At 45.9% G+C, this 27,465-nt stretch overlaps 1 protein-coding gene across 1 annotated transcript in view; it reads right to left on the bottom strand.

The window, feature by feature from the left end:
* Window positions 1-27,465, bottom strand: part of ATP11B (ATPase phospholipid transporting 11B (putative)) — a 97,004-nt gene that overhangs the window by 48,780 nt on the left and 20,759 nt on the right. Inside the window, 14 exon segments of the mRNA XM_056849791.1 lie at window positions 2,287-2,390; window positions 2,538-2,611; window positions 4,085-4,153; window positions 5,242-5,417; window positions 6,435-6,593; window positions 8,643-8,840; window positions 9,326-9,476; window positions 10,995-11,076; window positions 12,066-12,130; window positions 15,144-15,191; window positions 16,224-16,327; window positions 17,867-17,995; window positions 18,725-18,832; window positions 21,484-21,564. Of these exon segments, the coding sequence (XP_056705769.1) occupies window positions 2,287-2,390; window positions 2,538-2,611; window positions 4,085-4,153; window positions 5,242-5,417; window positions 6,435-6,593; window positions 8,643-8,840; window positions 9,326-9,476; window positions 10,995-11,076; window positions 12,066-12,130; window positions 15,144-15,191; window positions 16,224-16,327; window positions 17,867-17,995; window positions 18,725-18,832; window positions 21,484-21,564 (1,548 nt within the window).

Genomic DNA, 27,465 nt, shown 5'->3' on the forward strand with positions numbered 1-27,465 from the left:
TCTGAGACTTCCAGGTAGAGATGGAGGTCCCCTCGCAGAATTACCTGCGGGGCATTTTGACTACTGGCCATGGCTAGCCCTATCCTCCATGAACAAGTCTACTCCCCTCTTAAAGCCTTCCAAGTTGGCAGCCATCACCACATCCTGGGGCAGGGAGTTCCACAGTTCAACTGTGTCGGACGCTCTAACCTCATGAGGGCCAGATATAGAATAAATGTCACTTGGTCGGGCCATGTCTTACCAGGCCAAATGTGAGGGGGGTGGCCACCTCGGCTGGGGGAAGCCCGCAGCAGGCTTGTCAGCCCAGATCAAGACGGTGGCTGCCCTAGCTGTCTCACAGGCCGGATAAGAGCTCTCAAGGGGCTGGATTCAGCCCCTGGGCCATATGTCTGACACCCCTGCTCTAATAGTGAGCTGCCTTGAGCAGGACTCTACAGAGGCAACGTAGAAATATTCTAAATCAATAAGTACCCCCCCAACTGGCCACTCTTTTTATGATGGTGCAAACAATCACAGCAAAACCAGTTATTAGAACAGACAACATAAAATCTCCGGCTGGTATTTGGGCACATCCAAAATGCTGAAATCCCCCTAACCTGCGCTGAGGTGGTTAACCTGAACACCTCAAAGAAAACTGACGTTTACAAATACCCGACAACACGGTCGCAGCGTTTAACTGCAACAACTAACCAGTGGTGTGCTAACATCACTGGTTTCGAGACACCCTAAAGACTGGATTGATAGATTTTTTTTAAAAAATGGCACAGCGTCTGTCCTATGAAACACTACAATAACGGACTCAAGTTATTCTCTCAGACGCTCCGACCTCACAGGGTTGCTGTGAGGACAACGCAGAGAGAGGAGGGTGAGCCGAGAACGCTGCCCTGATCATTTTGGGAAAAAAGAATAAAAATTCAGGAGGTAGTCATGTGAAGGAAGTTATGCTACTATGCTGCCCCCTTTGTATTTTGTCACTCGAAGCCATTCTCCCATAACAAGTTTATTCCACCGTTTTTGTGGAATAACGCATGAAGTTAGGCTCTCACACATGAATAGAAACTCAGCTCAAAGGCTGGACTGCCAATCTGAAACGGTGGCACTGCTTTGAGCTGCTGCCATCTTGGAAGGTGAGAAGGCCAGGGAAACTACAACCACTCAGAAGATTTGGCTCACACAGAAGGCAGGTATAGATGCTTACTTCCTCATCTGATGTAACTCCAGCCAGCTGGCAATCCATATGCTTCCAGGGGAGCTTGTGTGGGGACCACTGCACATATGAATGAGCCTAATTAATCACCCTTAAACTCAAGAAAGTGGGAATCCCATTGGAATCTCTCTACATGTCTGATGAGCAGCAAGAATTCAGGTTACTGAAACAAAGGATTCTAGACACTGAGTGGCAAACCTTGTCCTCATCAGCATGCAGGGTCTGCTCCCCTCTAGAGCTTGGTATTAATCCAACACTCTGATCCTTACCAACCTACTTTTCCTGTTTAACTTCCCCACAATGCTGATGGGCCTTCACGTCAGCGCGCCTAAACCTTTTTCCGTCTGAAATCCTTTGGGGCAGATTCAAGAACACCCCCGTCTGTAATCGGACTTGCCCACGTTTGCAGAACTCACCAGAGACAATGACCCATGTGCTGCTCTATTGTGTCTATTATGAGTCTTTGCAGGAAGTTCATGTTGAACCGCTGATAAAAGATATTTCATAACTCTACAAAAGACAAAGTGGCTTTCCTTTTGGCTGACCGGCACTCTTGTACCTCAGTGAAGGTAGCAAAGTTTCTTCTAGCTGCCATGAGAATCCGAGGAACTAAGCATAACTTACCTGATGGCTACCATGAAGGAATTTTATTTACTTGCTGTATATTTTATTTATTGGATACCCTTTTATATGATTGCTATTGTAATCAATATGCAAAGGTATTGATTGATTGCCCTGACCTGGATGGCCCAGGCTAGCCTGATCTCGTCAGATCTCAGAAGCTAAGCAGGGTCAGCCCTGGTTAGTATTTGGATAGGAGACCACCAAAGAATACCAGGGTTGCTGTGCAGAGGAAGGCACTGGCAAACCACCACTGTTAGTCTCTTGCCATGTAAACCCCAAAAGGGGTCGCCATTAAGTTGACTGCGACTTGACAACACTTTATATATACACACACACACACACACACTGATTGATTGATTGGTTGGTTGGCATGAATGAGCCCTTAACCACACATTCAATAAACCTGAGTCCCCCCACATTGGTTCTCAGGTTTAAAAGCAGTAATATTCACATACCAAAGCAAATTCATCAACGTGAACTCTTGTTTTTTCTATTTCTCCTCTCGTACTGTAAGGAAGAAGAGCGGATTCCGCTCCCTTGGTGAATAACAGCTTGTCACCTGTGAAGAAACAGTTTTAAGGAAAAAATTAAGATCTACAGTTAATTACAATTCTCTCGCTCAGTGGGAGGGGATGCATTTAAAGTAAGCTGCTTCAGCATTTTTAGGGCAGAACTTAAAAAACACCCTCAATAACTTTTGCGTTACCGGACGAACTCTCTACGATGACGCTCATTCTTCTGCGACAGGGATCGAATTCCAGGACATGTAATAATTTGAACCTGTTTTGGGGGAAAAAAGGGAAGATCACTGTTTTCTGCTGCTTCCCCAATAAGCACGATAAAAGATGCCAAATCAGAAGTTAAACCTCGTGAACCAGGAGGAGTGCAGAAAAGCTTTGCAGATTATCCTCACTGAGCCCTGGAGGAGCAAAAGAGAAGCAAAAGAGAAGCCCCTCCCAGCTCAGAGGCTGGAAACGGGATGGGCAGAGGAGGCGACTCAAGAGCGCTCATCTCATATGGAGTGGAGAGGTTTGCTGAGGGTATTTAAAGAGGGGGTAACTGCTCTCCCCCTACTTCTCTAGTCACCATCTTTTCTTTGTCAGAACTGCCTAACATCCAGGTTGGGGAGCGTACTCGTCTCTTCATCTTATCCCAACAAATTTTCTTTTTGCTGTCCAGTTGCAGCCAACTTGGAGGAGAGGGGTATTCATGGCTACTAGTAAAAATGGATACTAGTCATGATGCATACCCATTCTCTCCAGGATCAGAGGAGCAGGCCTGTTATATTAGGTGCTGTGGGACACAGGCAGGATGGTGCTGCTGCAGTCGTCTTGTTTGTGGCTTCTTAAGAGGCTCCTGGTTGGCCACTGTGTGAACAGACTGAAGGCTTGATGGGCCTTGGTCTGATACAGCAGGGCCTTTCTTATGTTCTTGTGTTCTAACACTACAGTGAAACTCGCAAGGTTGATGGAGTTCAGGGCTCGGAAAGAAGAAAGCTGCTTGTGTACACTGCTGTCACTGGGAAGAGTACAGCAGGACGGGGAACCTGTCCCTCAGGCCTGCAATCCCCCATCACTCAGCTTAGCTTGTCTCAGGGTTGGTAAGAGGAAGGATGACTGTGTGTGTACATGTGTGTAAAGTGCTGTCAAGGTGCAGCTGGCTTATGGCAACCTAGTAGGGTTTTCAAGGCAAGAGCCTAACAGAGTTGGTTTGCCCTTGCCTTCCTCTGCACAGCAACCCTGGGCTTCCTTGGTGGTCTCCCATCCAAGTACTAACCAGGGCTGACCCTGCTTAGCTTCTGAGATCTGATGAGATCAGGCTAGCCGGGGCCATTCAGGTCAGGAGGGTGACTGTAACACCATATACATCAGCCAAAGAGAAGGACAGGGCGTGCATGGGAAGAGACAGCAAGAGTCAAAATACAGACAGCGTTCAAAATCCAAGCTAGGTCTTCCACATCTAACCTGGGCACCAGTTGAGTGTGACTTCAGGCAAAAGTCTTTCCCACCCCCCTCTTGAATACCAGGGAATGAAACTGGGGCGTTAATCAAACCAAAACATTCTCCTTTCCAAGTTTCAGCCCTTCACTCAAATAGAACACGAAGGTTCAAAATTGCCAAAGTAAGGACTTCTACGCATTTTGATACATCAAACAAAAAAGTCCAGCTTAAAAGGTCCTGATGAGAATCTGCAAGGAAAAAAGCAACCCCCCTTTTTAAAAAACAACACATTAACCAGTATGAGGATTTTTACCTTTCCGGATGCCCGAGGCTTTTAATCTCCATGCTTTCCCCATCAGTCCCGGTAAACACAACGCCGATCCTGAGGAATGTGAAAGAAAAGCCTTCAGCGAGAAGAACAAATGACCCCCGGTGGTTCAAAGTGGACCCCCCTACAGGCAGCCACGATTTAAATAAGTAGAAATTCTGGGGGGGGGAAACCAGATCAGTTTCTGGGAGGGAAGGCAGGGCCCCCTTCTCACCTCACCACAGCCAGGGTTAGCAAGCATTACCAAGGTTTGTGCCACAGTCCCACGGAGGGAGCCCTGCTAAGACCGGATGCAGCCCTTCACACACTTGAAACGGTTTGGTTGACGGGAAGCTCTCTCGCTGTAGAGCGGGACTTATATGCCACCTCTGATTATTGTTTTAAAACTTGATTTTATTGACAGTTTTATTGTTGTTGTTACTATTATATGTTTGTGAAGTTTTTAAAGGACGCTATCCACCTTGAGCTGGCGACCTGGGGAAGACAGACTACAAATATGAAAAATAAACAAACCCGCTGAGGACAACTGCTGCCCAACATGTCTATGGGACTCCACTGCCAACTGCACTTCTCGAGCTGATGAACCATGCAAGGAGAGCCAGCGTGGTGTAGTGGTTAGGAGAGGTGGTTTGGAGTGGCGGACTCTGATCTGGAGAACCGGGTTTGATTTCCCAGTCCTCCACATGGACAGCGGAGGCTACTCTGGCGAATCGGGTTGGTTTCCCCACTCCTGCACATGAAGCCAGCTGGGTGACCTTGGGCTACTCACAGCTCTCTTAGAGCTCTCTCAGCCTCTCCTACCTCACAGGGTGTCTGTTGTGGGGAGGGGAAGGGAAGGCGATTGTAAGCCGGTTTGATTCTTCCTTAAGTGGTAACTAAAGTTGGCATATCAAAAACCAACTCTTCTTCTTCTTTCCCCCTCCCTGGCCAACTAGCACCCCAATGGCCATACTGTAAGATTAAATGACAATGAAAGCGGGGGGGGGGGGGAACCCCAGGATTTTCTTCCACAGCCGTCTCCTTGCTCCCGCCTCTCTAGAAGACCTTTGAACTCAGACTAAGATACAAAGCCTTCCCCCCCTCCCCGAGTTGCCATTTCTGCCAGGGAAGCAACGCATGGACTCCAGGCTTCTAATCCTCACCTGCAGGCAGCTTCAACTAAAGCTTTTTCATCCGGGGAAGAGGCATAGTACTCCAGCTGAGAGGAGAGGCTGTTGGTATGCCAAGGACTGTCACAAATGCCATCCACTTGGTCATTATTAATCTGCACTGTATGACAGAGAGAAACAGCTTTCAGGAAGAGTTCCTCCTCTGGTGCCTGTTTTTTAAAAAAAGTTAAAGGGAACTATTACAAAGATTAGCAGAATTGGTCGGGAAAATTTTTATTTCTTTGTTTCTCCCTAAAGAAACATGGTACTTTATAATGTGGATATGTCCATCTTTGAATGGCAGGACAAAAAAACAACAACAACATAGCGTAGGCAGTTTCCAAGAAAGCATAAGAATGGCTTCCATTCTTGTTTTATATCTTAACAGGATATTTGTTTGCTTATCTGTTTATATCTTAACAGGATATTTGTTTGCAAAAACACCATCAACTCTGCATGATGCCCACTACTGAAGCAGTAGAGTTCGTTGCACAAAACCAATGCAGTTACTGTGAACTGAGCACTACAAGCCTCTGTAAAGATGCATACCTTGGTCACACACACAAGGCAACTTTCCATAAAATCCGGTGGTCAGCAAGACACACACCTAGTCAACGGATTATTTTATTTACAGTCTTGCTTTTCTTACCGAAGATGGATTACACAGTGTAAAAACAGTGCAATCCAAAAGCAAGAGAGGTCTAATAAGAAATGCCAATGGGAGTAGGATTACAAGAATTAGAAACCGCGCAAAAAAACCCCACATGGTTATGTCATGCAACGCAGAAAATGGAATTACGGAAGCAGAAGACAATACCGTAAGAGCAGGGGAACACTTGCAAAAGTTGAAATCCCTAAGCTCAGTTAAAAAAAAAGGGTGGAAATTCGGTAAAACTCACTTCTAGACAAACACACTTTAGCCCCATACCTGCAATCTAAAAACACACCTATTCGGGAATTAGCACCATTGAATTTGGCAGAATTTCACTTCTAAGTTTCCTACACATGCTGGCTAGTTGCTGGTCTACCACCTGCACTTAGAGTTTCCCACAAATGAATTCATGGCTCTCTCTATTATACCTCTATAAGGCCTTCTACAGCACAAGCAATTGAAGTACGTTAAGTCATTCAAACAAAAAGTTCCACAAACCTATAATTATACTAGGAAAGGGAGAGAAAAGACTTACCAGGCCAGGTTGTACTCCGTCTGGGATGTCCTCAATCAGTCCTTCTGGAACCAGTCTGCCATTGATCTCGTGGTACTTGACACCGTTAATGGAACACTGCTGAAACTGCATCTCGTTTTCAGTTAAGGTGCCGGTTTTGTCCGTGAACACGTACTCCACCTAGCAGTGAGGAGTCAAAAAATGACACGAGAGCCACAGTGATTTTAAACAGATTTAGAAAGTCATACAACTGAACAGCCCCCCACCCCCACCCCAAGCAGAATGTTGGGACAGTCTGCCGTTTGAAGAGCTACACTCACATCAACACAAGAAGCTGCCTTATACTGAATCAGACCCCTGGTCCATCAAAGTCAGTACTCTCTACTCAGACCGGCAGCGGCTCTCCAGGGTCTCAGGCAGGGGTCTATCACATCACCTACTTGCCTAGTCCCTTGAACTGGAAATGCTGGGGATTGAACCAGGGACCTTCTGCATGCCAAGCAGATGTTCTTTCACTGAGCCATAAGTCCCTCCTCAAATCCCTCCCTCCAGTCCCAGGGCACAGCAAGAATCTTGCTAAGACTCCCAAGCCAAGTAAGTCACTATCTGAAAGTTCTGTGGTGGAACCATGATGGAATCCTACAGTTATTATTTTTTTAAATGCTGAATGCAGCTAGCTAGCCTGTGCCTGCACACGGGGCAAACGGCACACTACCTGGAGTGAGGCAACTATAGTTTCAGAGGGTAGCCATGTTGGTCTGCAGTAAAAAGGCTGGATTCTGGCCTGGTAGCACCTTAGAGACCAACAAGATTTTCAGGGTATAAGCCTTTGAGAGTCAAAGCTCCCTTCTTGTATCTGACAAAGGGGGGAAAATTGTCTCTCGAAAGCTTATACAGGTCGAGTATCCCTTATCTGGACTGCTTGGGACCAGAAGTGGTCTGTATTTCGGATCTTTCCGTATATTGCAATATTTTGGAATTTTTGCATATCCATAATGAGATACGTTGGGGATGGGACCGAATTCATTTAGAAGTAGAAGAGTTGGTTTTTGTATGGTGACTTTCTCTATCACTTAAGGAAGAATCAAACTGGCTTACAATCACCTTCCCTTCCCCTCCCCACAACTGACACCCTGACAGGTAGGTGGGGCTGAGACAGTGTGTCTAGCCCAAGGTCACCCAGCTGGCTTCATGTGTGGGAGCAGGGAAACAAATCCAGTTCACCAGATTAGTGTCTGCTGTTCATGTGGAGGAGTGAAGAATAAAACCCAGTTCTCCAGAGTCCACAGCTCTAAACCACCATTCTAAACCACTACACCACTCTGGCTTAATATACATTTTTATACACATAGCCTGAATGTAATTTTTAAACAATAGTTTTTAGTAATTTTGTGTACATTGAACATCAGAAAGCAAAGGTGTAACTAGCTCACCAGAATCCCTGTATCAGCTGTTAAACAAGAGCAACAACAAAGAAACAACGGCGGGGTTTCAGTCTCTACCTATGATGCAGCGTACATTATATTTTTTTTAGGTGAGAAAAAACATTGAAAAGCAGGCAGCACGGATCTGCTGGCATGCCGGCTAGAAGGGTCCAGTTTTCGGATCAGTCTGTATAAGGGATGTCCTGATAAGGGATACTCTTCCTGTACCCCCAAAATCTTGTTGGTCTCTAAGGTGCTACTTGACTCAAATAATGCCCAGAGTCCATGATTAATCTTGCTGATATTGGAAAGCCTTCCAATTGCCATTTCTCCCCATTAGACATAAAAGCATCTATGATAATGTTCATGGTAAGATTGAGAAGGAGGAGCCCTGTGGCACAGAGTGGTAAACTGCAGTACTGCAGTCCAAGCTCTGCTCACGACCTGAGTTCAATCCCGACAGAAGTCGGTTTCAAGTAGCTGGCTCAAGGTTGACTCAGCCTCCCAACCTTCTAAGGTTGGTAAAATGAGTACCCAGCTTGCTGGGGGTAAAGTGTAGACAACTGGGGAAGGCACTGGCAAACCACCCTGTAAACAAAGTCTGCCCAGTAAAGGATGTGACGTCACCCCATGGGTCAGGAATGACCTGGTGCTTGCACAGGGGACCTTTACCTAAGATTGAAGAGAATATAGAAAGCTACCAATTAATAGCCATTTGAAAAAAAAGTAAACTTTTTTTAAAGTGACATTTTGAAAATTTCAAATTTCAAAACCTTTAATGGCATAAAAAAGTGACATTTTATACCTGCCCCAGCTCTTCATTTAAGTCCGAAGTATTTACTTGGGCCTTCTGGTTTGTTTCTTCATGATAAAGGTCCAGATCCCAACCGATAAAGAAGGAGCCAAGAAACTTCTGCATCTCGACCGTCACATAAAGCGAAATGGGTATGATGAAGTTGTACAGTACCATGAAAGCAAGGAAATCTGAAATAAATCTCAAGATCTGAGAGCGAGAGAGAGAGAGAGAGAGAGAGAGAGAGAAAGGGAAAGAACCAGGATTAGCAAACCAGAAATTAAACTAGTTTATTTATATATAACGGTTTCTGGTGGGAATTTGTGTTGGTTTGCAGTATGAGAGCAAGATTCGAGTCCCGTAGCACTTTAGAGAGCAACAAAATTTGGGGGGTATGAGCTTTCAGGAATCGAAGCTCCCCTTGTCCCTCTCTCTCTTACTATCTCATGAAGGTAGCTTGACTCTCAAAAGCTTAATCTCTGGAAATCTTGTTGGACTCTTAAGGTGCTACAGGACTCGAATCTTGCTCTTATATGTAACAGATGCTTGTTCATGCACGGCAGATGATGCAAAACGCTGACCACAAACGTTGTGCGGACTTATAAAGACGAACCAAAGCAGCTAATGGCTTCTTCTGGTTGCTTGAAGATTTAAAAAAAGGTAAATGATTTTAAACGGATAAAAAAAGACACTACCTTACTGCTGTTTCTTTCATGTTCAGTTTTCTGGTTATACCAAGGTTCATCCCATTTCTCTTCAGACTGCCAGGCATACTTCAATATTGTACTTAAGATGGCTTCAAAAAGGAGGATTATTAGATAGATGATCAAAAAAGAATTCATAGACCTGAAAGAGACAGAATCGGAGGACGTTGTTTTTAACACCCATATAATTAAAAATGCTCAGTGAAAAGATTTTGAAGGCAAGCACGTGTCTTCGCTTAAGGGAACAAATGACAGCTGCCTCCCAAAATTAGTCAAGATACACAAAACTCGGCACAAACTCTCACCCATCCCCAGAAAACATGAATAAAACATAAACATCATTGGCTAGGAAGGAGCAATCACTGAGGGAATGCCAAACGGAACAAAAAAGTCTTCACTCGCTGGCAGAAATTGGCAACAGAAGGGGACAGATGCTCTCCCTGGGGAGAAAGTTCCAGAGCTTTGGTGCCATGACCGAGAAGGCCCTCTCCCAGGTTGCCTCCTGCCTAATCTCAGAAGGCAGGGGTCACCCAAAGCAGGGCCCCCAAAGATTACAGTAATGGTCAGGTAGATTAGGAAGTCCTTCAGGAGTGCTGGTCTCAAACCATCTAGGCAGGCTTTGAAGGTTAAGACCAGCAGCTTGAAACGTGTCCAGGAACAAACTGGAAGTCAGTGTAGGTGGGACAAGACTGGGGTGACATGGTTCCTAAGACCCACTCCAGATAACATCCTGGCTGCAGCATTCTGTACCAATTGAAGTTTCCGAACTCTTTTCGAGGGCAGCCCCGCATAGAGCCCATTGCCGTATCCTAATCTAGACGTAACCAGGGCGCACACCATAGGGGCCAGGTTTTTCTGCGCTGGCTAATCAGTAAAACCTGGTAAACGGAATTCTTGGCCATAGCTGCCATCTGCTTATCCAGCAGTAGGCTTGGGTCCAACAGCGCCCCCGGACTACAGACCTCTTCCTTCAAGGGGAGTGCAATCCCCACCTGTATGGGTGACACCTTAAACCCCAGATCAGTTATATAATACTTGAAGCTGCCTTACCCTGAATATGACCACTTGCCTATCAAGGTCACTCTTGCCTACTCTGACTGGTAGCAGCTCTCCAGGGTCTCAGGTGGATGTTTTTAGGATCACATACGACCTGATCCTTTGAACTGGAGATGCTAAAGACTGAACCTGGCACCTTCTGCACACAACACAGATGCTGTACCACTGAGCTACGACACCTCCGGAGAAGTAATTCTCAAGTTTTACACAGTGTCTGAATCCAAAGGCCCCCCATATGGCAAATACAGACATTTATTATACAAGAACCCACCAAAAACACTTTGCTAAAAGGTAACGTTATTATGAGAGCCAAGGAAGGAGGCCTGGTTTTACATGCACACCTCAAACAGTTCAACAAAAAACTAAAATAAGGTTTTCCAAACAGTATGTTGAAGGTTAACGCATTAGGAAAAGGTAAAGTTCTGAAAATTCTCTTCTCCAAAAGTATAAAAAGAGAAAAAGACAAAACACATATCTTCTGTTTCCAGAAAACGAGTACCCTTCTTACCCCAAGTACAAGTTTGGAACTTTACCACATAGACTTACTGGGTGTTTACTACATGACTGCAGTCTATAATTAAAGTAAATGCCGCCCAACACGTACTTTTCCACTGCTGATCGTTTCTGTGATTTGCTCTTGTAATTTAATGCCATCTTGGTTTCCATTCCTGTGTACACGGCAACACCTACAGGGAAAAAAAGAAACCCACACAAAAGCAAATGTTCAGCACTTGGTGTTTAGAACAGGAGCTGGGAGAAGACAATTGCTGCAGAGAGAAAGCGCTGAAGTACTAGGGCTTGAGTACAGTTAGATTTGATTTGAAGTAGCATTTTTCCAGCTATCTGAGTTGGTTCTTAGTGCCAAGTCTGTGCTACGATCCAACAGACAACAGAAAAGGCTTTTTCAGTGGCCAACCAGGTGCCTCTAGGAAGCCTACAAGCAAGATGACTGCAGCAGCATTGTCCTGCCTGTGTTCCACAGCACCAATAGAATAGGACTGCTCCTCTGATCCTGGAGAGAATAGGAATGCATCATGACTAGTATCCATTTTTACTAGTAGCCTCTCCTCCAAATACACGATTTACACACAGCTATCTCCAAACATCAGCTAGGACCCCTTCCCCTTTAGTGGGAACTTACAATGTCGTGATCCCTGACAGAGGACCTAAGGTGGGCTTACAATGGAGCGTGGTGAGACTGCTGGAGTTCCTAGGGCTGTTAGCCATGGTGGTTCGCCACTAGGGTTGCCAACCTAGCTGGAGACTAGGTACTAGCTGGAGATCTCCTGCTATTACAACTGATCACCAACCGATAGAGATCAGTTCCCCTGGAGAAAAATGGCCGCTTTGGCAACTGGACTCTATGGCATTGAAGTCCCTCCCCAAATTCCACCCTTTTCAGGCTCCACCCCTAAAACCTCACGCCGGTTGCCCCGCCCTCCTTAGGCTCTGCCCCAAAAGCCTCTCGCCAATGTCAAAGAGAGACCTGGAAACCCTATTTGCCACTGCCAAGGCTGCTTCTTGGCACTGACCTAGGCTATGAGGGCCAGCGGCACCACCATGGGCAGTGAAGGAATGTCCCAAACTGCTGCCCCGAGGCCTGCTCCACCCACCAAGGAAGTGTGTGTTCACTAATGCAAGAATCTTTGAGCAAACACTTATTAGGGCTACAAACCAAAGATTTCTTTTGTGTTTTTTAATCTCGCTCCTCGAAGTAAGAGACTTTCGGGCCCGAGAGGTCTGGAAAGAAAGGAAAGGTGAATGTCACGGTTACAGCAGAAGACAAAGCAGCAGCCATTCTCCTTCACTGCCTGGGCTGCCAGATGCTATCAATTCTCAACAGACGGCTTTAATGAATTTGAACTAGCTGAAGGTAACTGCCTCAGAAATAAAGCTGGGTTCTTTCAGGGCCGAGAGATACAGACCCCATTTGCAGTGGCCCTTTCATCTTTGGGAACGATCAACATATTAAGTCAAGCAAGAAAGTTAACATTCTTATTTTGCCTGGAAGTACTCAAAGCAGAATCTGAAATGGGGAGAGGAGACCTCTACTGCTTAGCCAGAAAAGTACTCAAGAAAAAGAACACACAGCTAAGAGACAAACATACAAAGCTGCCTTATACTGAATCATAGAGTTGGAAGGGTCCATCCAGGCCATCTAGTCCAACCCCCTGCTCAATGCAGGATCAGCCTAGAGCATCCTTGCAAGAGCTTGTCCAGCCTCTTCTTAAAGACTGCCAGTGAGGGGGAGCTCACTGCTTCCCTAGGTAGCTGATTCCACAGTCAAACTCTTACTGTATAAACCTTTTTCCTAATATCCAGGCAGTACCTTTCCACCCGCAATTTAAACCCATTATTGTGAATCCTATCCTCTGCTGCCAACAGGAACAGCTCCCTGCCCTCCTCTAAGCGACAGTCCTTCAAATACTTAAAAAGAGCAATCATGTCCTCCCTCAACCTCCTCTTCTAGAAACGTTCCCATCTCCCTCAGCCTTTCCTCATAGGGCTTGGTCTCCAGGTCTCAAATCAAATTATCAGTATATCAAGGTCAGTATTGCCTACTTGGACTGGCAGTGGCTCTTCATGGTCTCAGGCAGAGGTCTTTCACATTACCTACTGCCTGTCTCAGGCAGAGTACTGCCTGATCCTTTTAACTGGAGGTGCTGTAGACTGAACCTGGGACCTTCTTCACACCACGCAGAAGCTCTTCCACTGAGCCATAACTCCTACCAAATCAGGAAATAGCTTCTTCGCTTTCCTTTGAACATATTTTCAAAAATTTTGGTATCACTTCAGGTTAATTCCTTCCACTCAGAGATACACAACTGAACTACTGCTGTTTTCTCTTGATTTGGTGCTTCAGCATAAGCAGGGGGGGAAAACTTGGAGGGCTTCCCTGATTCCCTTTGCAAAGAAGATGCCGCACGTGTTAAGATTAGATGTGTTAAGGAAGAGGCTGTGGCTCAGTTTGTAGAGCATCTGCTTGGCATGCAGAAGGTCCCAGGTTCAATCCCCGGCATCTCCAGTTAAAGGGACTAGGCAAGTAGGTGATGTGAAAGACCTCTAGCCTGAGACCCTGGAGAGCCGCCGCCGGTCTGAATAGACAATACTGACTTTGGGGGAGAGGCCATGGTTCAGTGGTAGAGCATCTGCTTGGCATGCAGATGGTCCCAGGTTCAGTCCCTGGCATCTCCAGTTAAAGGTACCAGGCAAGTAGGTGATGTGAAACACCTCTACCTGAGACCCTGGAGAGCTGCTGCTGGTCTGAGTAGACAATACTGACTTTGAGGGACCAAGGGTCTGATTCAGTAGAAGGCAACTTCATGTGTTCATGTGTTATTTCTGTTTGGAAGGTCAAAATTAAATTAGTCTAACCCTCCCACCCAATACCACCCAAACAGGTCCTTTAACACAGATACTCCTGGGAGGCTCTGAACCACTGCTTTATCGCTATTTAAAGACACATCTTAAGAGTCCAGCACAAGCAAGTGTTGGCTTCGGTCAATTAAGGCCTCCACCCAAAGAACCGCCAGCCTTCTTCCCACGTAAAGCTTCTTGGTTTTTGTTCGCTGCTTTTGTGCGGTTAACCCACTTGCTTTCCTTATCTGCTATTACACTGGAAGTTTTGGATTTTATCGTTTTCATCGCTGTGGCTTTTACATTGCCATAGTTTCTGTTACTACAATGGCCACTGGTTTTATACACCGCTTGGCTGGGAGGCATTTTAGAAAGGAGCCTTTCTTAAAAAGGGATAACCTGATTCTAAAATAATGGCGGCAACAACAACAAAGGCCTAGTTTTGTAAGTCAGAGCAATTCGAACTGGCAGCTGGTATCAAGTACCTTAGATTGAATGGCGATTTCCATTTCTGGAAGCAGGAAAAAAATCTTGCTTCCCCTCCCTCCACCCACAGCCTAAAGTGCTCTCCTGGGGGACCCCCAAATGAAGAGCATGAGAGAATGGGGGGTGGGGTCTGCAGTGGACGGGGAGGACAGACAGAAATTGCTCCATCCCCCTATATTTAGAAGAGGCCTCTGGGCTGAACGCAGAAAGAGCAGAATGACACTCTCAGAGATTGTAACAGCAGAACCTTTCTAAACTAACTGGGAGTTAAACTGCTAAAACAAAGGAAAGAATTTGATGGCCACTGATGTATGGCAAAAAAAAGATGCGATCGCTTGCTGCTTTTATATTTCTATCCCACCAATGCCCAGCTCTCAAAGCCTCGGGGAGAGGCTCACAACAAAAACACAAAACCATTTAAATCATTAACAGACAAGATCTGCACGGTACACCACACCACACAGCCGAAACACAAAACACAATAATTAACCTGGCAATCTCTACGCCTACCCAAAAAGCAAGGCCTTGGTCCGCCTCCTGAAACTGGCAAGGGAGGGAATCAGGAAGGAGTCAGGGCCATACCAGCAGTAGCAAGCAGAAGAAAAGAACCAAGGGGCGGAGTAAAGCCCTTTATTGTTATTTTCTGATCCCGATGCATTTCGCCGGTGGCTTCATCAGGGGATCTACTGTAGCATAAGTCTCCAGTCTGAGACTAATTATTCGGCTTTTCTGGAATTGTCTGTTTGGCTTCAGCTTTCTCCCCAGGTTTGTGCATTCGCTAAACCTGAACTGGAAATTTACTGAAATGCCTTATTTCGGGTTTATTTTCGGTTTGGGTTTATCGATATGCACACGCCTACTCCGAGTACTGCTGTAAAATGCAAATTCTGCCTTATAGCACTGAACTTACCGCACGATTTCCTCAATCTGTTGACTGATGGTTATTCTTCCGACAAATCTGTGGAAGAAACTCACATATCACATGGGTATGCTTCTGAGAACAAGGATGATTACTCCAGTTGTACAGGTTATGACACAGGAACGGAGTGTAGCAGAAGGAAGAGCTCAACTGCATACTGCCATTAATCCTCGGCCGTGACATAACGGCGCATGATTTCATGAGGGCACATTAAGAAATTGTCCAAGGAAACAACTCATTTGCCTCTCAACAGTATTAACCTATGAGGGAATTTAAGACGACCTCTACAAAACTTACAATAGGCATACAAAAGAAATGCATTTTTAAAAAAATACTAATCTCAGTTACATGTTTTAAGTAGAAATAAAATTCCAATTTTCCTTGAACACCCATCAACCATTTCATACTTTAAAAGGGGGAAATGAAATTGAATTTTTTTCTTGACACTATAAAGAGAAAAGTTGCCACATCTCTCACGAAACTGACCAATCTACTTGACAGCAGATAACGCAGTATCTGCCTCTCAGAAAGTGTCTTTAGCTGGGAGTGATATATTTATTTCGTGCAATATTGTGTTGTAGACAAGCTAAAATAATGTGGGCTAGGGAGTCTACTTGATCCGGACAAAATGGCACTAAAGGTGGGCCCCTTCAACTGTGTTGTTCACTAATTTACAATAGATCAAGCTATGACACCATGTGGCAAATTTGGTGGAAACTATCAAAAAAATTTCCCCAGACTTTGAAGAGCTGGTACCTCCCGAACAAGTTCATCATTTTTGTTGAATACATTTCAACCAAAACATTTTAATTTGATTTTGAATAGATGTGCAATTAATTGTTACTGTTTTGAAATTTTATTGTTAATATCTTCTTTACTGAGTCATGCAAACCCCTATTTTGAATAATGCTTTTTATAGGAAAGGGGGAACTGGGGTTGAGTTTGTGGAACCAAGGGGGCGGTGGCCCGAAAGGTTTGGGAACTACTGCTCTAAAGTAACCTGATCTGGAATAAACATCAATTATTTGCTTTCCAAGTCCTCTTAAAAGTCAAGCGTAAAAAAAACAACACCTGTAGAGATCTGCTTCTGGCTGCTGGCACTCTATGACAGCGTCGAGTTTGTCCAGGTTGGCAACTGACTGCAATACTGCTGTTTGCGAGACTGCAACGTGCGTCTGGAAAAGAGGGAAATGGTCACACACAAAATATTTTCCAGTGGGCAAGGAGAAACAGGAGCATCTCAGTGGCATATGTGTTAACATCAACGTTAATGCAAAGTGTCTGTGGGACCTGAGAGTACGATAAGGGCTCCTATCTGACACACTTTCACTTAGGAGTAAAGAGTAAGGCCACAGATTGTAGCAGAACCCCAATGATTAAAAGGACCAGGCAGCCTAGGAGATGGCAGACCACAGCATAAATCTACCACTTCCAGAAAGTACCCAAAAGAGAAGTCTAATTCATTCCAGCGATTTATATCAAATAAGAGTATAAACACAGTTGCTGCACGACTGATATTTTGTCACTTGATTCTGTAATTAACAGAAAAAGAGTTGGTTTTTATATGCCGACTTTCTCTACCACTTAAGGAAGAATCAAACTGGCTTACAATCACCTTCCCTTCCGCTCCCAACAGACACCTTGTAAGGTAGGTGGGGCTGAGAGAGCTGTGACTAGCCCAAGGTCACCCAGCTGGCTTCATGTGGGGAAACAAATCCAGTTCATGTGGGGAACAAATCCAGTTCATGTGGGAAAACAAACCCAGTTCACCAGATTAGCCTCCACGGCTCATGTGGAGGAGAGGGGAATCAAGCCCGGTTCTCCAGATCAGAGTCCACCGCTCTTAACCACCACACCACAAAACAAGGGAAAGAAGTTTGGAAACCTCTTTGAGCCATCTGGATGACATCTGGGCTGAACTCCTGTCCCTCCTCTGGACTAGGTATCGAGACTGGGTGAGGCCAGAAGAACGGGACAAAGGGCCCTTGGAGAATTTTTTAACTGTAGCTTGCTATGTTTTTATTTGTTGGAATGTGTTGTAAGTCAACCCCGAGCCTGGCCTGGTCGGGGTGGGGTAGAAACCAAACATTTAGGGAGCCAGCCTGGTAGACCTGGGATCAGCCTGAAAACTGGAGTTGATTTTTCTTCTTTGTTTAAATTATCTCTTTTTTGTTTGGTTGGCTTTGTAAGCAGATTTAAGTCCCCAGTAGGTAGGAAGGTGGGATATAAATATTTAAAGGAATAAATGGAGTCATGAGGAAAAATAATGGTCAGGAGTTCACTTTCTTCAATTCTCTTGATTTCCAAGTACAGCTACATATTGTTTTTCAAAGGCGAAAGTTTATGTCATGTTAACCTCGCTAGCCTTGAAGGCGCCGCCTGACTTTTGTTTTTGAGGGCTGCTTCGGATGCGGTAGTAACTATTTCAGAAAAATACTAACACTAGTATCAATTAAATTACCCTGTTAAGGAGCAAGTTCATTTCCCTCCGATTAACATGGCTCTTGGGGGAAGAAACACAACTTGCTTGAAGGTGTGCTGCTAATTTTGATGTCCTGAGGTACACCTGGAGAAATTTCACATGAAAGCACCACCCTCCCCCCACTTCCCTTAGAGGAATTAAAACTCCCACCTGCAACAACTTCCTACCACAGAAACTCTTTGAGGAAATAGCCGTTAACCTCATTTCTCATGCTAAGGGTGACAAGACACACCTTAAGATTCGTTTCTCCATCCAAGCTTGCAGTGGTAACGTGGCAAGAGCCGTTCGCTCTATCGGAGGACAGAAGCACGAGATCAGCGGGGAAAGTTTCATCTTTGGCTACTCGGACAATATCTCCTACCTGCACAGAGGTACAAAACAATCTTATGCAAACACCAGTTTTTAAAAAAACCTGTTAGACCAAAACATTCAAATTAACATTGTCTCCAGTTCTAATCCGATTGATCAGCATAGCATTTCACCATGTCTCTCTTGGGAGAACAGCAGGGTGGAAGCATTTAAAGTCAGACAAATAAGTAATAAACATTTTACTTTGAAGTGTACCGTATTTTTCACTCCATAGGACGCACCTTTCCATAAGACGCACCTAGTTTTTAGAGGAGGAAAACAAGAAAAAATCTTGTTTTCCTCCTCTAAAAACTTGTTTTATGGAGTGAATGCCGGCTGGGTGCGTGCGCGTCCGGCGCGAGCCGGCGTTCCCCACCCCAACAGCCAGCTGGGAGGCGGGCGGGGCGCACAGAGCCGGCTGGGTGCATGCGCGTCGGGACAGCATGAGCCGGTGTTCCCCGCCCCGACGGCCTGCTGGGAGGCGGGCGGGGCCGCTCAGAGCCGGCTGGGCGTGTGCGGCGGCTCACTCTGTGCGCCCCCGCCCGCCTCCCAGCTGGCCGTCGGGGCGGGGAACGCTGGCTCACGCTGTCCCGACGCGCACGCGCCCAGCCGACATTCGCTCCATAAGACGCACAGACAATTCCCCTCACTTTTGAGGAGGAAAAAAGTGTGTCTTATGGAGCGAAAAATACGGTAATTTGATGGAGCGACTGCAACCCTTTCTTACAACTAAGGCACATACCCGAATGTTCTTTGATCTAGTTTTCACAAGGCCACCACTGCGAACAACATAAACTGGAGCCCCGTTCACTTCGTTGTCTGATTTATGTCGTAACCAGTCTTCATAACCCTGGAGAGGTATTAAAAAAAAAACATCAGAAAAGCCTGCAAAACTCGTAGCTGCCCCAAAACAGCTAGGATGCTGAGAAACCCATGCAATTCAACAAGGGTAAGTGCTGAGTTCTACATCTGGATAACAAAAATGAGGGACATGCATACTGGATGGGGGATACACTTCTGGGCAACAGTGTGTGCGAACAAGATCTTGGGGTATGAGTGGACCGTAAGTTAAACATGAGCAACCAGTGTGATGCAGCGACAAAAAAAAGCTAATGCAATCTTGGGGTGCATCAACAGAGGCGTAACATCCAAATCGCAAGATGTTATAGCTCCACTGTACACTGCATTGGTCAGGCTGCACCTGGAGTATTGTGTGCAGTTCTGGAGGCCTTAATTTTAAAAGGATGTGGACAGAATCGAGTGGGTGCAGAGGAGAGCAATGAGGATGATCAGATGCCTAGAGACCAAGGCTTATGAGGAAAGGCTGAGGGGAGTTGGGAATGTTTAGTCTGGAGTAGAGGAGGTTGATTGCTCTGTTTTAAGTATTGGAAGGGCTGTCACTTAGAGTAGGGCAGGGAGCTGTTCCTGTTGGCAGCAGAGGATAGGTCTCGCAATAATGGGTTTAAATTGTGGGAGGAAAGGTATCGGCTGGATATTAGGAAAACTTTTTTTACAGTTAAGAGTGGTTTGACAGTGGAATCGGCTACCTAGGGAGGTGGTGACCCCCCCCCCACTGGCAGTCCTTAAGCAGAGGCTGGACAAGCACTTGTCAGGGATGCTCTAGGCTGATCCTGCATTAAGCAGGGGGTTGGACTAGATGGCCTCTATGGACCCTTCCAACTCTATGATTCTATGATTTCTCTACACTGACCCAAATGTGCTCTTTGTGAGTGGGGGGGGGGGGGCGGAGAAATGGTTTCTCTTTCCAGCTGAAGATTCAAGGATTTGCTCCCTTGGTTTCCTTACACACAAGAGAGAACAGCCCAAGGAACTGTCGGGGAAAGCAACCTGGTCCAACAGGAAGAACAGGCAGCAGGCTAGGCAGCCAGTGATGGTCCCCCCTCCCCTTTGGGCACAGGAGAGTGGAGCTCATAAAAAGCTCTCAGCCTCCAGACAAGGAAAAAAAAAAGACTCGACAAAATAGCTTCAAACAGCTTTGACATATGATGTCGCTTTCTTCAGACCATAAACCATCCCACCAAAACCTCCTCCTCCTATTGAGATTATTCCTTTGGGTACATGTGAGACAACCAGGGGCCGGGGACGTGCTGATAACAAAAATAGACACATAGAGCCTCAGCACAAACACTTGTGTGTCAGTCCATCACCATCCACTTAAGGATGTCCCTCTGAGTCAAGGAGCGCACGGCAGCTGGGCAAAACCTGGCTATTACCCTGCAACGCTAAATGCTCGTTTTCAGCTAGAAGCTCAAGTCTAGGAACAAATGCAGTTATATTTCTCGAAGATCTGAAGAGGTGGGGAAGAGAAGAACTTCCCTGTGCGCCTGTTCATGCTCAGCACACGCCCCACGACATCATGGCAGGATCGACAGCCCACAAAACATGTGAAAGGGGAAGCTGGATGAGATGAATTGCCGGGCTGACGAGAAGCGAGCCTGCTCAGAAACGTTTGCACCGAGAATTTAGACCCTCGGCTGAGCGTGTCTTTCCCAGCATCTCCTCTCACTATTCTGTGAGCAAAGACTGAGAACTAAAAGAACATACTGCGGGCAAAGCCACACAGGGCTGCTGCTGAAAAGGGTATCTTCGGGGTAAGTTTTTGTTATCTTCCCTGTAGTGCATGGGGTTACATACGTTGCACAGAGATATCACGTTATGCATTTACTTGCCCCACGATATCAATGGGAGGTGGTGGAAAGGCCTATGTGACGTCACAATGTGGAGGAAGAGATCCTACAAGTGGGGGATGTGGCGACAATGAGAATTTGATACAGAGATGCCATTTCCAGCAGCAGCTCCTATGCCACATCTATGAGCTTAGACCAGGGGTGTCAAACATAAGGCCTGGGGGCCGGATCCAGCCCACGAGCCAGCCGAGGAGGCCACCCCTCCAGTCCCGATCTGGACTGGTGACACACGGCTCGGCCCCAGCCCAACCAAGTGATATTTATGTCATATCCAGCCCTCGTACCACATGAGTTTGACACCCCTGGCTTTGACCTTATGGATACTTTTTACTTATGGAGGTTTTTAAGCAGAGGCTAGATGGCCATCTGTCAGCAATGCTGATTCTATGACCGTAGGCAGATCATGAGAGGGAGGGCATCTTGGCCATCTTCTGGGCATGGAGTAGGGGTCACTGGTGGTCTGGGAGGGGAGGTAGTTGTGAATTTCCTGCATTGTGCAGGAGTTTGGAATAGATGACCCTGGTGGTCCCTTCCAGCTCTATGATTCTATGAGTTCTGCTGTCAGAAAGGACTTTCATCACAGCATGGTTTTTTTTGCATTGCTCCCCCCTTCCTGCCACAGTCCAAAATGCTCCCCAAGACACTGCTCCTGGAGACCCCCAGAACACAAGAGGGAGGAAGCAGCAACAATTGCTACCCCCTTTCCATCAGCGGAAATGCTCCGCTGGATCCAACCCACGGTGTAGTTCTGTCCCCATGGAAACGCTGCCGCAATAAACCACGTCCCCCTTACCTGCTTTATGGCTGTCACGGTGATTACAAAAAACAATGGCAATCCGCTCGTCACAGGACTTGTGGGAGTATCTATCATAAGCTAGATGGGAAAGAAATGTGAAGACAGGATCACCATAAGCCCAACTGATAAATGTGAACTTTAATGATATTGTTCATATGGCCAATTCGGCCCTGAACAATGTCACACTGAGATCAAAATAAAAAGGAAGAAAAAAGGAACTAACTAAAGAGCCCATAAGGAAATTACGGTAGTATTTTTTAATCTTAACTGACTGGAAAAGAAATTTGGCAACTGCCAACTGCTAAAAGAACCCTCAGATTATCCAGTTTAGAGACAGATTCCCGAATAGAAGGCTTTATCCATCAGTCTCTAGCCTAGTTGAGCAAGTCACAGCTAAACAAGGAATGCTGAAGAGTGTCTATTTGGCCAGAACCACATTGACATACTCTCTCACATTATGGAACCCTATTTAAACAACCTATTAACTCCCCTGATGGGAAATTGATAAACGTGAAGACAGGATCAGCATAAGACCAATTGATTAAAAAAACACCCATTCTTAAAAACATAAACACTATACACCAAATATTATACACCAAATGACAACAGCTTCACAGACATCACGTTATGCATTTACTTTCCCCACGCTATATCAGTGGGAGGTAGTGGAAAGGCCTATGTGATGTCACACCATAGGGTGGGCACGGTACCCAAAGGTCAGGAATAAGGTACCCAAAGGTCAGGAATCAACATGAAACATGGGGCTAATATTGATACAAGTAATCCTGCAAATGATGTATAATAAATTTAACAAAAATAAACAACTTATATATAGCCCTGTTCACTGTGGGCATGAAGGAAGTGCGTACCACATCTTCTTCTACACTGACCCAAATGTGCTGTTTATGTGCGTGCGTGGGGGATGGGTTCTCTATCTAGCTGAAGATTCAGGGATTTGCTCCCTAGATTTCCTTACACATACACACACACACACACACGAGAGAGAGAGAGAACAGCCCAGGTAACTGTTGGGGAAAGCATCTGCGCATAATGGAATTTCACCATGCTCAAAGAGACCAAAGCTCGACAATGCTTACATGACACAGCTTAATCCTAAACAGATCTTCTCTACCCACGTCATGATTGCTTGTTTTGCAATCTGCCAGATTATTGCTGCAGAGCGATCTGCCGCAGGAAAATATTAACAAGCTCTGCTCCTGTTGCTTTCTCAGCCGCTGGCGGAAGAGCGCTGTCTTGTAGGGTACACTGCGTGTGTTCCAGAAAATCTCTGGAACAGCCATTATCCAGAAATTCTAACATTAATCTGAGAGATTGATTATCTTTAAGGAGGATTTAATGCATGCTTTAGGGAGCCAGAAGAATAGCTTTTAGGCAAATTATCAGGGTGAAGAGAGATTTCTGAGGATTAGCACCTAATAGCCTGTTCTCGTAGACAAGCATAATTTGGGATGAAATGCCAGCAGTTTGTGATCTGGTTGACATACTGGAATCTCACTGACCGAAGGAGCTCGACTGTGGTATTTCGTATGACGTCAGGTTGTCCTGTTTGCAACTTTGGTACACCATTAGTTTTAAAGCTTGTTTACATAGCAGACTCCCATTCACAGCTAGATATTGATTTGCTCACAAGCTCAATTCACACGCAGCATGGCAGGAACGCATCTGTGTTCCGGATTTTTTAGGGGTATGTGAATGAAGCATCCGTGGGGGTGGGGCCAGCTAAAGTTTCATTAACTTGCTGTCCATCCTCTTCCCCGGCCAGCTGATAATTAAAAGAGAAAGGCCCATGCCAAGGGCCCAATCCATACTGTTGCTTCGGTAGTACTGTACCACAAGGAAGGAGCTCAGAGTGAATAGAACTACAGCAAAGCTAGAAACCTCACACAATATTATATTAGGGGAAGGGCCACAGCTCAATAGTAGAGCATCTGCTTGGCATGCAGAAGGTCCCAGGTTCAATACCCAGCATCTCCATTTAAAGAGACCAGGCAAGTAGATGATGTGAAAGACCTCTGCCTGAAACCCTGGAGAGCCACTGCCGGTCTGAGTAGACAATACTGATTTTGATGAGCCAAGGGTCTGATTCAGTATAACTGAATGTGTTCAACTGAAGCAGGGTATCTTTTTGGTGCTGCATTTTGGCACTTACTGTATTCCCAGTGTAACACCAACAGAAAGTACCGATGCCCTTAAGTCGATTATACAATAGTCAGGTCATTTAAGAGTCAGACAAATTAATTAGAACTTTATAGAATTACAACCATTGTCTACCTTCTGAAACCTTGTCCTTAGACCAGGCCAGTTCCCGCCTGAGAGGGGTTGTGGCTCAGGGGAAGAACATCTGCTTTGGATGTAGAAGGGCCCAGGTTCAATCCCTGAGGCGGCAGGTGAGGTAAAAACCCTCTGAGACACCGGAGAGCTGCTGCCCTTTGCAATACTGCCCTTGATGGACACATGAACACATGAAGCTGCCTTATACTGAACCAGACCTTTGGTCCGTCTAAGTCAGTATTGTCTACTCAGATGGACAGTGGCTCTCCAGGGTCTCAGGCTGAGGTCTTTCACAACACCTACCTGCCTAGTCCCTGTGATGCCGGTGATTGAACCTGGGACCTTCTGCATGCCAAGCAGATGCTGTACCACTGAGCCACAGCCCCTCCCATGGTCTGGTTCAGCATAAGAAAGCTTCATTTGTTCAGGTATGTGTTCGCCTTCCCAGTGTTCAGAGGTTTACAAGATACATCAATGGGGGATAGAAATTTAAGTGAAAACAGAGACTAACCCCTAGGGGCCAAGTTCCAAAAACTTGACAATGGACTCAACACTTAGCAGCAACCAGAAGTGGAATGGTATCAATTCAATCCTGACCTTATTTACCTCTATGAAGAATGTAATGTGTAATTAAGTCTCAGGTTTGGGGGTGGAGGACAGAATGCAAGTTAAACTACCAATTTGCCTGTTTCATATCAGTTCCCCCCCCCCGGAGTTCCCCAGATCTGGGGGAGGGGAGTGATAATTAAGAAACATGAGAACAAGCAACGTGCAAGCTCGTGACGCAATACGGCTGAAGCTAAGCAGGTTTGACCCGGTAAGCCGGCCAGATGGGAAGGAACCATTCTGAAGATCTCGTGGGGGAACAGTGGGCCATGGGAAAGTAATATCAAAACACAAATTAATTAAAAAATATTAAATTCCATTACCATTCTGCAATACCGAGTTTAACCTTATGCGTAAGCAGAATATATGCTGCAAACTAGAATACAATTCTGATTTTCATTTCCTAGCAGAAAGAAGTGTTCTGGTGTATACCGGCAAGGACACGGCCCAGCTAAAGCAAGAAAACTAGCCAAGCTTGCACGTATCGACGCCGCTTTTAAATACTGCTCTGAGATTGGCATTTGCACACCGCTTTTCAGCGGGCCTTCGCCGAGCAGTAGGAATCCCTTCCTACCGAGTTCTATTTATAGTGTGGGAAAGGCTTCAAAAAGAACCCGTGAAGCTCACAAGAGACAAGTTGAGAGGAAAGCCAGATGAATGACTCATCTGGTTCTCGATGGCATTACGCTAACCTGCACAGACAGGGAGAGTGGCTGCACATCAAAGGGGAGGAAGGGAAGGACTTTAAACATGATGGTTGAGAACCTGATGTTCCAGATGCGGTCAAAGCCCCTTTTCAATGGTTTTGCGGGCCGTATGCTAAAGATCCCTTTTTCAGACTGGCTGTGTCCCTGCCCACTTCAGTCAGTGGACTCCTTGGTACATATCCTTTTGCACTGTCCTTACGTATACCAAATTAGGCTAAAATGGATTATACCATGTTTTAACAAATGGTCCACATCTTCTCGAGCAACTTTGGAGCAAAAGGTTCAGTTCCTTTTAGAGGACTCTGACCCTCAGCGTACTTATTTTGTTGCTCGTTTTTTGGAGGCTGCAGAGAAGAGACGAAGGGAGATGTTTTTAGAGATGGGTCTTATTTAAGTTTTATGGTTTTATTGTTCAAGACCTCGGTCTAAAAACAGTAGGAAAACAAGAAAGATGCGGACAAAGGAGTCATCGTTATAGTCTAAGCAGAAATAGGGAAGAGAGTTTCCTTCTTTCTAAAATGGCTAGGAAATGGATTTTTAAGGCACTCTATGTAAAAAACCTCAGCACATCGATCATATGAAGGCACCCAATATAGGTGTGACTGGTGTCTGGAAGGGATATAAATGTAGGGTTAGTAGTAAACAAAACCCCTCCAACCACCAGTTGGCAAAGGAAGGTTCAGGCAGGCCCAAATGGACCCCAATGCGAGGCACCATCAGTACCAGCAACTTGTCTGAACAGCCGGGGGGGGGGGGGGGGAAGAAAAATACCAAAAAGTTGGGAAACACTAAAGAAACCCAGGAATTATCTCCTCTTTTGGTGGGTTTAAACATTTCAAAGTCTTTAAGCACTCAAAATGCTAAGAATGGTGCAACCTGGAGATTTTTCTTTTTTTTTCCAGGACAAACAATCTGTGGCATTTGATAATTCCTGTGCATACTACGGACATAAAACGCTCAAATCCAAAGTGCTTTTCTGCACGCCATATTCATGACCAGAGTATGTAGGAGCTTTTTTATGTGCGGACTGCCGCTTGCCATTTGGCGGCCCTTCGGCGGAGTTTGTCTGACTCTGAGATGCCACTAGCCAGAACTCTGGATCTGCTGACCTTTGGTCCTGGGTCCTTTGGCCAATTTCCACTTCTCCTCAAAGGACTAAGGGGAGGGGCTGTGGCTCAGTGGTACAGCATCTGCTCGGCATGCAGAAGGTCCCAGGTCCAATCCCCAGCATCTCCAGTTAAAGGGACTAGGCAAGTAGGTGATGTGAAAGATCTCTACCTGAGACCCTGGAGAGCCGCCGCTGGTCTGAGTAGACAATACTGACTTTGATGAACAAGGGTCTGATTCAGTATAAGGCAGCTTCACGTGTTCAGTCCTCCTTTGAGGAGAGGCTGTGCCTCAGTGGTAGAGCATCTGCTTGGCATGCAGAAAGTCCCAGGTTCAATCCCCGGCGCCTCCAGTTAAAGGTACTAGGCAAGTGGAGCCACTGCCAGTCTGAGTAGACAATACTGACTTTGATGGACCAAGGGTCCGATTCAGTATAAGGCAGCTTCATGAGTTCGTGTGACTGAAGCACTAGACCCCCTGCTACAGGGAAACAACTTAATCACCCTGCTGGAATAGAAAAGAATCAGGAGGAGGAGGGAAGAGGCAGAAGACCAGCTATGGAGAGCAGGAAAGCCTCTTAAGAGAAAGCCTAATATTGCAAAAACTAAAATCTATGTCGCATGCCGTGTACAAGGTTAATTCTACTAATATGCCTTCGGGGCCCATGAAAGCTGGCTTCTTTGCTACGCCCCAGGAAGGAATCCCAGCCCCCTTCTCGCCACAGGCTCCTCTTGCTTGGAGCACTGAGGGAATCTGACTGGAGCCAGGCTCCAGTCCAGAGTCCTGGGCAAGTACCGTTTGTAGAACTCAGCTGCGGCTTCCAACTGCTCCTGCTCCTTGGCCACTAGTCCAATAATTGTGCTAAGCGCAGTCAAGCAAACACGCATCCGTGCCCAGGAAATGAAATGCTGAATTGTGTTCCAAACGAGTAAGGGTCCAGTGGCGCCTTAAAGACTAACAAAATTTCTGGTAGGGTATGAGCTTTCGCGAGCTTAAGCCCACCAGAACATGGACCCCTCCGATCGAGAGGTGTTATCACATCGAAGTGCTAGCGTGTTTTCCCGTCGGTTGTAAAGGATGCTCTCTATACAGAGAAGAAGAGCACCTTCCCCACATTCTGCCAGTCTCTGTCCCAGCGTCCCCCCTTCTATCACATAAATGTCAAAAGCATCTCTTGCCCCCGCCATCCACAATTACATTTAAAGGAAAGAAGGCATCAGCACATTAGATCGCTCCCAGGTTGCAGTCCTCCTATTTCAATTAAAGA

Source organism: Euleptes europaea, chromosome 5, assembly GCF_029931775.1.
Source record: "Euleptes europaea isolate rEulEur1 chromosome 5, rEulEur1.hap1, whole genome shotgun sequence".
NCBI lineage: Eukaryota > Metazoa > Chordata > Lepidosauria > Squamata > Sphaerodactylidae > Euleptes > Euleptes europaea.